Source organism: Haliotis cracherodii, unplaced genomic scaffold (assembly GCF_022045235.1).
Source record: "Haliotis cracherodii isolate W230 unplaced genomic scaffold, xgHalCrac1.p SCAF_12, whole genome shotgun sequence".
In the NCBI taxonomy this organism is placed as follows: Eukaryota; Metazoa; Mollusca; class Gastropoda; order Lepetellida; family Haliotidae; genus Haliotis; species Haliotis cracherodii.
Window position 1 is genome coordinate 38,401,276 of NW_027266267.1, and position 12,088 is coordinate 38,413,363.

General features: G+C 42.0%; 1 protein-coding gene across 1 annotated transcript; it reads right to left on the bottom strand.

Annotated features, from left to right (window-relative positions):
* Nucleotides 1–988: 988 nt before the first annotated feature.
* LOC139457870 (uncharacterized) lies at nucleotides 989–11,773 on the bottom strand. The gene is made up of 6 exons (XM_071239219.1): nucleotides 11,468–11,773; nucleotides 5,732–5,816; nucleotides 4,681–4,877; nucleotides 4,109–4,191; nucleotides 2,702–2,891; nucleotides 989–1,105 (listed from the first exon to the last, which is right to left on the bottom strand). The coding sequence occupies exons 1-6, from the start codon at nucleotides 11,771–11,773 to the stop codon at nucleotides 989–991; spliced, it is 978 nt and encodes a 325-aa protein (XP_071095320.1).
* Between the last annotated feature and the right edge of the window lie 315 nt (nucleotides 11,774–12,088).

A 12,088-nucleotide genomic window follows, 5' to 3' on the forward strand; every position in this document is an offset into this window, starting at 1 on the left:
TTCGTTTGTTGTTTAACGCCGCACTCAGCAATATTCAAGCTGTAGGAAAGCGGTCTGTAAAAATAATCGAGTCTGGACCAGAAAATCCAGTGATTGACATCATGAGCATCGATCCACGCAATTGGGATACGATGACATGCATCAACCAAGTCAGCGAGCCTGACCAGCCTTACCACCCGATCCCGTTAGTCACCTTTTACGGCAAGCATGGTATGAGGTTTGACTCTGTTGGAGTGAATTACAAGATATGTCGCATCAGTAATATATCGCTGTCAAAAAGAAAAATATCTATAATCTCAATGTACTGCGATTGTAATTATAACGCTTTTTATAATATAATTTTTAGTGTTTAGGGAAAAGTGTTTTATATGGTTCTCATATTGAAATTACAATTTGGATGGTCGAAAATGTAAAACGTTTAAGTACGATGAGAAGGAGTTTAGCAAAAAAACATCCTACCGTTAGACCGCATGATGATGAACGATTTGTCGATGGAAACACTATGGGAACAATGATGTATGATGCAAGAGCAGGTTATCACTAACCAAAATTGTCACAAATTCAAGGCGGATTCTCAGTAGATATTTTTTAATGATCGGGGAAATGTTTGTAGCTGTCTTTTACACTCGTAACTTGTCTTTACTGGTATGTTTGCACACGTAGTGTTTAAGCCAATTGATAATAGCACATAGGAAGGGGCACCTGCATGAAACACTGCGTCGAATTCTGAATATTGCAGGTCAAGCCAGAGATATTAGAATTTTCTAAACGGGTGCTAGTCAAGGTCATGGTGAGTGCTATTTGGAGATTGTAATTGGTTTCACACCAATGGAACTGCTGCACATGCTTAACGACATGACATGACACGCTGACTTGCACATACATAATTTTGCCCCATCAGAGAAAAGGCTTCCATTTGAAAAGTTATCATGAGCTGGCCAAGAGTCTTCTTGATCCGTTCAATTCACACGATGCAGGAGACACAATGTCATAATGTTATTTCTGCTGATTCAATGAGAACGGCACCGTCAACCTTAACATTTTGCGGTAAGATGTCAGGGAATCTTCCTGTGAAGTTGTAGATGCCTTTTCCATCCACTGAAAGCTTAAATGTGTAAAATATGCAGATTATTCAATGAGTGTGTCCTGTCATTATTCATGATTGCATTCAAGTTGATTTCAAATACCCGAGGGGCGTTCGCTCGTCACGCTAAAAACCCGGGTTCGAAGTCCCACATGGGTACAATGTGTGAAGCCCATTTCTGGTGTTCCCCTGCCGTGATATTGCTGGAATATTGCTAAAAGCGGTATAATACCATACTCACTCACTCAAATACCCGATGGGATCACGGGTAAGTATATACCCCCAGCAACCTATGTTTGTCTGAAGTGAGTGAGTGAGTGAGTAAGTGAAAATTTAACGTCGCATCGGCATTATTTCAGCCCTATGCTTGCCGTAAAAGGCGACGATGCGACAAACGGGATCGGGTGGTCTGGCTCGCTGACTTCGTTGATGCATGTCATCGTATCCCAATTGCGTGGAGCGATACCCATGATGTCAATCACCGGATTATATGGTCCAGATGCGATTATTTACAGACCGCCGTCATACAGCTGGAATGCGGCGTTAAACAAACAAACAAACAAACAAACAAACTGGGTTTTGACGAATATAGAGTCCTAGCACAGGAACGTAAAATCTGTTCAAGCGAGTTACTGAATTCAAAGTAATAGGGTTTCGCTGCTTTCTTTTCAAATATGATTTGATCTTATGAAACACCTCGGTAAAACGCATCTATTATTGATGGAATTGATGTACCAAGTAAGATTCAAAGTTAAGAAAATCACCAAACTTATCGCATCGTCAATACTTCACGGGTTTGCATATACATTAAGCTCCTCCAGTATGCGTGAGAATATGTGACCACTTCCGGCGCAGTCCCTACTTTTTAAACCAACAAATCAAGCATCTGCTAAGGTCCAGCGTTGGAAAACAATGGGTGCTCAGATCAATCGCACAAACGGAAGTGTTTCATGGCCTTTAGCTTGTGCAAAATGTGCGAAGTCTTGTATGTGCCCTACACATTTTAAAGACCCCTGAAGGTCCGGGGTAGAATAGGTTTTCGGCAACCCATTCTTGTCACCCCGTGAAGAACTTGGGTAGAATAGGTCTTCGGCAACCCATGCTTGTCTCCCCGTGAAGGTCCGGGGTAGAATAGGTCCTAGGCAACCCATGCTTGTCTCCCCGTGAAGATCCGGGGTAGAATAGGTCCTAGGCAATCCATGCTTGTCACCCCGTGAAGACCCGTGGTAGAATAGGTCTATAACGGGATCGGGTGGTCATGCACCGCTGACTTGGTCATCTTATCTGTTGGTTGGTTTGTGTGTTTAACGCCGCAATCAGCAATATTTCAGCTATATGACGGCGGTCTGTAAATAATCGAGTCTGGACCAGACAATCCAGTGATTAATATCATGAGCATCGATCCACGCTATTGGGATCGATGACATGCATCAACCAAGTCAGCGAGCCTGACCACCCGATCCCGTTTGTCGCCTTTTACGACAAGCATAGTCGCCTTTTATGGCAAGCATGGGTTGCTGAAGACCTATTCTAGCCCGGATCTTCACGGGTCTGTGGTGGAAGTACGAAGAGGAGACATACCCGTGAAATATTGACATTGATCCTTAAGTAACGTACTCTGTAAATTCCTTCCTCCAGTGTTATTTCCGTCACAGACTGAACTCCCAATGCCAGCTGAACATGTGTCAACCTTATTTCTGCCCCCCATGCACCAGCAACACGTGTGTTGATCACCGTGGCGTTGACATCCATTCGGAATTCATAGTGACACAACAAATCCGCGTGTGCGCGCACAGACACTGTTATACTGAAAATACAAAATGGGTTGGTTATCAAAACATTAAATCACCAAATGAGTTAGTCATGAAGCTTTAATTTGTTTACTGTTAGAATGCTTAATCACATATTGCTTGATTGTTTGTTGTTTAATACCACGCTGATTGGGTGGCTAGGCTCGCTGACTTAGTTGATGCATGTCATCATGATATAAAATTACTGGATCATATTACTTTCAGATCGCTGCCAAATAGCTGAATGTGAAGATCCGGGGTAGAATAGGTCTTCAGCAACCCATGCTTGTCGTAAATGGCGATTAACGGGATCGGGTGGTCAGGCTCGCTGACTTGGTTGATGCATGTCATCGATCCCAATTGCGTTGATCGATGTTCATGATATCAATCACTGGATTGTCTGGTCCAGACTCGATTATTTACAGACCGCCGCCTAATATTAGCTGGAATAATGCTGAATGCGGCGTCAAACAACAAACCACCGTTAAACAACAAACAAACAAACAAATTAAGGAGAGGTCGCTTTTCTTGGGAGGGACGACTTAAACTGTACACGATCCTTTGAATCCAAGAAACCCTATACTCTGCCCTTATATAAAAACCTCTGCTCTAAAACTGCTTGAGTGATCAAATTGATTAGGCATGAATGTTCCTCTTATGAAGGCATCTTATTTTGTACTAACCATTTCGATTTGATGTTTACCTTCCAATTTTACAGATAGATTTAAAATTTTATTCTCAAGAACCCCCAATGAACAATCAAGATTGTTCAAGGAATAAAAATGGTCACTGAACTCCGCTGCCAAAGACAATATTACAACAATGTTGTTTCCCAAAGTAGTAACGCTGAAGCATCATATAATTTTTTCTTCCCAACTATCGATTTTTGTCAAAGTTGTAACGCTGAAGCATCATATAATTTTTTCTTCCCAACCATCGATCTTTGTCAAAGTTGTAACGCTGAAGCATCATATATTTTTTTCTTCCCAACTATCGATCTTTGTCAAAGTAGTAACGCTGAAGCATCATATAATTTTTTCTTCCCAACTATCGATCTTTGTCAAAGCAGTAACGCTGAAGCATCATATAATTTTTCTTCCCAACTATCGATCTTTGTCAAAGTTGTAACGCTGAAGCATCATATAATTTTTCTTCCCAACTATCGATCTTTGTCAAAGTTGTAACGCTGAAGCATCATATAATTTTGTATCCCCAAGTTGTGTGTTACTGTAACCTTGTGGCAGCAGTTGGTGTGATGTACAGGGAGAGTTTGAATCTGCTCACATGCTTGCACGGCAGGGTCAGTCTGGTCCCGTCCTACAGATGTGAAAAATAACAATACAATATTAAGGGATATACGGAAGCCCGGGCCATGTGTTTTTAAAAAAAATTCGATACTATCTTGAAATTTCAAGATACTTAGTTGAAATTTCAAGATATTATCTTCAAATATCTAGAAACTAAGTTGAAATTTCAAGATACATGTACTATCTTGAAATTTTAAGATACAGAAGTTGAAATTTCAAGATACTTAGTTGAAATTTCAAGATACACAGAAGTTAAAATTCAAAAACTATCGAAATATATATAAAAAACAAATGGACCTTAAAGGCTTCAGTAGGGACCGACCATTTGACAAATGTTTTTTGGGGGGAGGGGGACTGTGATTTGGATCATAAGAAATTCAGCTAGTGTCGATACTATTTTTTTATTTAAAACTAGGAGCCTGATTGCTTTAAAGCAACACCTTGCATCGATGTCATTTTTGTGGCAAGAATTAAAACATTGAAACACAAGCATCCTTACAGGGTTGTCCCATCTGTATCTATGACAAGGACCGACACAACCGCTCCATTTTCTACTTGCTTTGCAAACACTGCTGCTGTTGCGGCACATGAGGAAGTCAGGTAAACACGTGTATGTTGTTACAGCTCCCAGGTATACACCGTCATACTTTCTCGTCCCGTTGGTCAGAGTCGGTGGTTCATCGCATCCCCGGAACTCTTCAAAATAAGTAACACTTGACAATTTGAAATTCAATCACATTCCTCGGATCAATGTTGACCCTACTCGTTTTCGTTTTGGTTTGTTGTTTTACGCCGCACTCTGTAATATTCCAGCTATATGACGGCGGTCTGTAAATAATCGAGTATGGACCAGACAATCTAGTGATTGATAACATGAGCATCGATCAACCAAATCAGCGAGCCTGACCACCCGATCCCTTTAGTCGCCTCTTACAAAAAGCATAGTCGCCTTTTACGGCAAGCATGGGTTGCTGAGAACCCGTGAAGATTCCGGGGTAGAATAGGTCTTCAGCAACCCATACTTGCCGTAAAAGGCGACTATGCTTGTCGTAAAAGGCGACTAACGGGATCGGATGGTCAGGCTCGCTGACTTGGTTGATACATGTCATGGTATCCCAATTGCATGGATTGTCTGGTCCAGACTCGATTACTTACAAACCGCCGTCATATAGCTGGAATATTGCTGAGTGCGGCGTTAAACAACAAACCAACCAACCATCCATTTTAATATTCCATCAGGCCTTGTACGTTCGATACAGCTGTTGAACGGAATTAGGTCACTCATTAGCCAGACCTTGTCCTGATTTGTTGGTTTGTTGGTGTCGAAGAAAACAATTTTTTAGTTTAATACAAATTAATGTTGCATGCGGGAATCTTAACAAATGAGTAATAGTTGTTCTTTTTCAAACTGTCCATGAATGATCAGTGTATTTTTCTTTGTTGAATATTACTTTTTGAAATAAGATACATACCTGGCACCTTAATCGAAATAACCATGACAAAAAGATTGGAGGTTAATATCATCTTTTATGAATAGCGATGAAACTTACCCCGCACGCATGCTGTACGACCAAGTCGATCAAGATGACACGCTTTCTGGCCGCAAGACGTCGCTGAACAGGCACCGGCGAGAGACTAAATGAGGAAAAGTATTTTTACCCTAAAACCTTTATGGGTTTACTTTGACGGGGGTGAATATTAACATACCAGTATCTGTGTGATAAGTTTCCTTGCTAAAGGGGCCCTGCAGTTTAGGGTTCTGCAGTAACTAGGCCCCTTGTGAATGTTGTTTGTTTGTTGTTGAACGCCGCAGTCAGCAATATTCCACGTAAGGACATATACAGGCTCCAGCAACGGTACCTGCCCACCGACACCACAGATGACTGACCACCTAGTGGAAAACCAAAGGTCACCACATGACGTCAGGATCGTCAGTTTGTGCGACAGCATCTTCAAGATCGCTTTGTTACTGCTGCGGAAACTGCTCGACAGACCATGGGGACACACCAGCGACACATTAGTGCGGACACCGTGCGTCGACGATTGACGAGCAGACACCTCCACTGTCACAGGCCACACCGAGGACCCATTCTTGCACCACATCATCGCCGGGACCTTCTTCAGTGGGCAACACAACACCAGCATTGGCGCCACCAGCAGTGGAGAAGAGTCCTCCTCTTCTCAGACGAGAGTCGTTACTGTATCTCAACAGCAGATGGCAGAGAGAGAGAGTCTGGCGACACCGTGTGGAACGTTACTTGGATGCTTGTGTTGTTGAGAGAGACTCGTGTAGTGGTCCGAGCATCATGGTGGAATTGGTCTTGCACAGAGGTTCGGTCCTGTGCTCTTCCAGAAGATCGGTCCAGGGAAAGGCAATGGTGTCACAGCAGCTCGGTATATTGATCAAGTCTTGAGACCACACGCCATGCCTGATTTGGTACGTCACCGCAACCACGAGTTTCAGCATGATAACGCCTGTGCCCACACTGCGAGAGCATCAAGAGACTTCCTCAAGCAGAGTGACATAAGAACCATGCAGTGGCCTGCCCTCAGTACTGATTTAAATCCCATTGAGCACCTGTGGGACGAGATTCAAAGACGGCTGAATGACGTCCGACAACTGCAGCTGAACTGAAATTGTGGACTCAAGTGCCTATGGCCTTCATCAACTGCCTCATCCATTCCTTGTATCGCCGTTGCACGGCAGTCATCAATGCACATGGCTGACACACTTGTGATGCCATTTCCTCAGATACTAGTGTTGTGTTTCAGTTTTAGAATATTTGACACTTTTTAATATGTCTCAAAGTAAGTTTACAGTGTTTGGCCAAATAAGGTTTCTCATATATCTACCCAAGGTGACGTTACGTTTGCGGTTGAGTATATATATCTTGGCTTTCCATAACCAAATGCAGTAGAAATTCCATTTTGATGATATACTAAGAATTGATGTCTACTACCGACAGAAAATATGAGATCTAATGAGTTGATTGTAGCTTTCGTTGAGGTGTACATAGTGAGTGAGTGAGTGAGTTAAATGTTTCATCGCATCGGCAATATTGCAGCCATATCGCGATGAGAACAAGATAATAATTTCGATATTCCTGTCAACAAAGGACAGTAAAATGGTAGGGTAAATATCACAATTAAACAATAAAACAAACCAGATGAAATTCAAAACACCATTAAGTACATAGAATAATAATATCAATTAAAAATAGGCTACAAACCACCAGCAACCAAAGTTAGACCACCTCACTGGGTTGTGAGGTGTACATAAGCAAGACCATTCCGTTGCATCTCAACGCAACATCTGCTAGTAATCAGAATGAAATTTTACGTGCTGGCTGCACCTGCCCACAGAAGCTGAAGTGTGTCCTCCTGTTGGGGAACTCACAATCACTGATGCAACTGACCTCAGCACACGCTTAAAAATCCCTTCGAGACAGTATCTCAGTGAACAAGACTGGCGAATTGTGGGTACGATGCAGAGGGCACGTCCAAACTTGAATCAATAGAATATTCCTGAACATCAACAGCGTATTTCGGACCACCAATAGGATATTTCGAAACACAGCAGCACATTTCTCAACAATACTGTATTGCTGAACTCTTAATAGCGTATTTGTTATTAGTAGATATAAAGTGTAAGCTGCGTGAGTGATCAAGCGGGTTTGAACAGATATATCACATGACGTTTATTCGTGGTATCCTGGATGTTGTGAAAGCCACATTAAGTCTTGAAGCAGTGACCGACTTTGAACATGTTGTCCAGACAATGTCAAGCATATATTTTAGTTGAAATACTTATAAGAATTGGTTTCTTTGCTCTCACTGCAGACATATCCACCGCACGACATGTTTGCATAAAATGGATAAAAACTTTTCCAGAGTCATACGAAAACTCTAAATATAGAGTCCATTGTACGGTTCCGACTATATATTAAGCATGTTATTATGAATAACTATCAGTTGTTCGAGAAAAGGTGAGTATATTCTGCCCAATCGGTGGCACCAGTCACAAACACATGCAGTGGTAAGTCAAGTGTTCACCTTAACAAACACGGGTACAGGTCAAAATAGAGAGTTGCACTGAATCCTGATCACAATGTAGAAATGTCCTCCACATGTCTACGCTAAAACTTTTGAAAGTTTTACTTAGGTCTAGAATGCTTGTAACCCCGATCAAACAACCTTGGAGAAGAATCATATGTTATATGATAGCACAAGCAACAATCAATGTCATTGATTTCAGCTGAAAAACAGGCAGTATACCTGGTCACACAGAGTAAATATGCAATCTATAATTAAATCACTGATTGTGATAAACATTGGCTTCGTTCCACGATCTATACTGTATGGTACTGCCAGGAATTTCAATAGAAATCCAGAACACACTCTTATGGCCACACACTGTCATAAACCCATTAACGACAAATAGCTTTTGAGGTTGCGTACAAACAGACACTTAACAGCAACTGACTCTGAGATCATTATCCACCACTTATCGCATTTGCTCAAAAAAGAATTTCATAGAATGCCAACTTCCGTTGAAGGTCTTCCTCACCCACTCTTGGTCTACATCGAACAACAAAAGAATGAAACATGTTATGAAAGTTTCCGTTTCATGATAGGCGTCCTTGCGTCCAAGTCATACATTGATTTTAGAGTTGTTAAGAGATATTGAACTCTGTAATGAGGTTCTACTGGCTAATTGATCATTTGTCTTGCAGGCTGGTATGCCAAGTCACGCGCACGATTCTGCTGACAACCAGTTGTATTCACATCCCAGGAGCCCCGTTAAGATTCCGGGGTAGATAGGTCTTCAGCAACCCATGCTTGCCGTAAAAGGTGACTTTGCTTGTCGTAAAAGGCGACTATCGGGATCGGGTGGTCAGGTTGATACAGGTCATCGTTCCCAAATGAGTGGATCGATGCTCATGATGTCAATCAATGGATTGTCTGGTCCAGACTCAAGAGTGCGGCGTTAAACAAACACACAAACAAACCATTCGAATATTCACAGCACACATGTGTTTGATTGTGTAGATTGTGCACAGGGTTCTGAAAAGGAAAGCTTTTGTCACAATGTCCTTACAATATTGGTTTGACGGAATAAATTGTGATAGGTTGGTTTGTTGTTTAACGCCGCACTCAGCAATATTCCAGCTATATGACGGCGGTCTGTAAATAATCGAGTCTGGACCAGACAATCCAGTGATTAATATCACGCGCATCCATCCACGCAATTGGGATCGATGACATGCATCAACCAAGTCAGCGAGCCTGACCACCCGATCCCTCTTACGACAAGCATGGGTTGCTGAAAACCTATTCTACCCAGGATCTTCACGGTCCGAAGTGGAAGGGGGATATAGGAATCTGTGCCGTCCAACCGTCACATTTTGTTTCCGGAGCAGAACACAAAAACCAGGAGAGATATCTTAACCAAACCTGGCACATAGATAGGTCTAGTGGTGAACTTGTGCCTTTTGATAGTTTTGGATATTTAATTGTTTTTAATTTTTCCATGGCAACGACTTTGACTTAGACTGAAAATGGCGGTAGTCCTCGTTTCCGGAGAAGATCTTGAAAACCGAACAATATTTCATCACCAAATTTGGCACATAAATAGGTCTAGTGGAAAACTGGTGCCTTTTGATACTTTGGGATTTCTGAAAATAATATTTTTCGAGTTTCCATGGCAACGACTTTGACTTACACTGACAAACACCAAACTTGACACAGATCTTGAAAACCGTACAATATTTCATCCAAACTAAATAGGTCTAGTGGTACACTGCATGGTGCCTTTGATAGTTTGTGACTTTTATTCTACCAAAAAAAACCATCCACGCAGGGTTGTCTGAGAACCGTTACCATAATTACCTAATTGATATGTAAACCACTTGACAAAGGAACTTGGTAAAGGTATATGGTGAATTATTGTGAAAACACAATTTACAAGTGGCACCCGAACCGCCTTCTTCATCAGTGCATGGTGGTAGCATGAACAGTGGCACCCGAAGCAGCCTCCTTCCTCACAGTGGGTACCGGTAACATGAACAGTGGCACCCGAACCAGCTTACTTCCTCACAGTGGTTCAGTGGTAACATGAACAGGGGCACCCGAACCAGCCTACTTCCTCACATCGATCGGTTTAGTGGTAACATGAACAGTTTCCTCAAAGTGGTTTAGTGGTAACATGAACAGTGGCACCCAACCAGCCTACTTCCTCGCAGTGTAGGTTTGTTGGTGTGCTTGATGTTTTGAGTTTCACAGAAACACACATCAATGATTACAGTGAAAGAGACCTGCCAGAATATCAAGTCTATCCTGGTTGGTTCGTTGATTTACGCCGCACTGAACAATATTCCAGCTATATTATATGACGGCGGTCTGTAAATAATCGAGTCTGGACCAGACAATCCAGAGATTGACACAATGAACATCGATCCGCTCAGTTGGGATCGATGACATGCATCAAATAAGTCAGCGAGCCTGACCACCGGATCCCGTTAGTCGCCTTTTACGACAAGCATAGTCGCCTTTCACGGTAAGCATTGGATGCTAAAGACCTATTCTACCCCAGAATCTTCACTGGAATTGCTGTATATGTTTCAACAAGTTTCAATTGAGAACAGTGTCCAGCTATGTGATGTAATGTCATCTCACAGTATTGTATACATTTCCTTTCTTGTTGGCAAGTTCTTCATTGCTCGTGTAAATGTTCCCCTAAGAGTGTCATGGACACGGTTGTCACATTCACGCAGTCATTTCATGCAGAAACTTCAGGATCTCTCCAAGCAGCGTGAATGCGACCCCTGCTCTCATTAATCTCTAGGTAAAGTAAGAACTCCCTAATAAGGTAATAACATAACTCAGTTACAAATACAGTTACGTATTATATCATAAACTGCAGATGGCAAAACAACACCAGTAATAACTTGTTTTAAGTGCTGCAATTACGCCATTTACAAAAAGGCCCAGTGAACATGGTTCACAGGAGCTAATACATTGCACACAACCGGACATGTGATATTGGCGGGGGATATGAGTGTTTCATGCTTGTTACCATATAAGACCGAGTTTGTTCGAAGATTGATTGAGAATCAAATATATCAGCAATCGTCGATAAAAGCTTAGCCTCTTCGGCAAGCCCCAGACATTTATACTATTATTGACTCGTGTTGATATAAATCTCACATCAAAAGAGACGCGGTAACTATATTTTACTGTTATCTATTTGATATTGGATCTCTGTATGTCTGAAATATTGCAAATACCTTCGGCCAGTGATCGATGTCACTGAAGAGAAATCCTGGATGTGCTGTGACGGCCACCTGGTCACTGCTGTTGCTGTTGAGTTCACAGATGCGGGTCCTGGTTTCAAAGTTGAAGGACATGCAGACTGAAGACATCAGACATTCCGATGCACAGGAATAGAGAGACGGTGACCTTACTTTCCTAAATACGTAATGTTCCATAAGCACATCTACCTCCACAACAGAAGACGCGTTGAAACAAGTGCCACACCAACCGAATGTTCCGTAGGTCAGAACTAGGACAACGTTAAAAACATTTAAATGCATTTTCCTGCTTTGTGAGGACAGAGATGAGTATGAGTGTTTGTTGTATCGCCTCTTGTCTTCTTTTGGTAAGGTTCGACAGTACAATACACAAGACGTACGTAGTTAGATAGCCATACGTCCATTGGTCTGCCAGTTCTTAATTAATAGACTAAAACCACGCCCCTTTTAAAAGCTGTCATGAATCACAATAGCCATGTGAATTGATCAGCAGAAACCCTCTGTCAGCTGAATGTTTTTAAGCGCAGGACACTGCATGAATTATTGCCTTTTTCCATGTCATATCAATCTATCCACCTCTAACAAATGCAACCTATT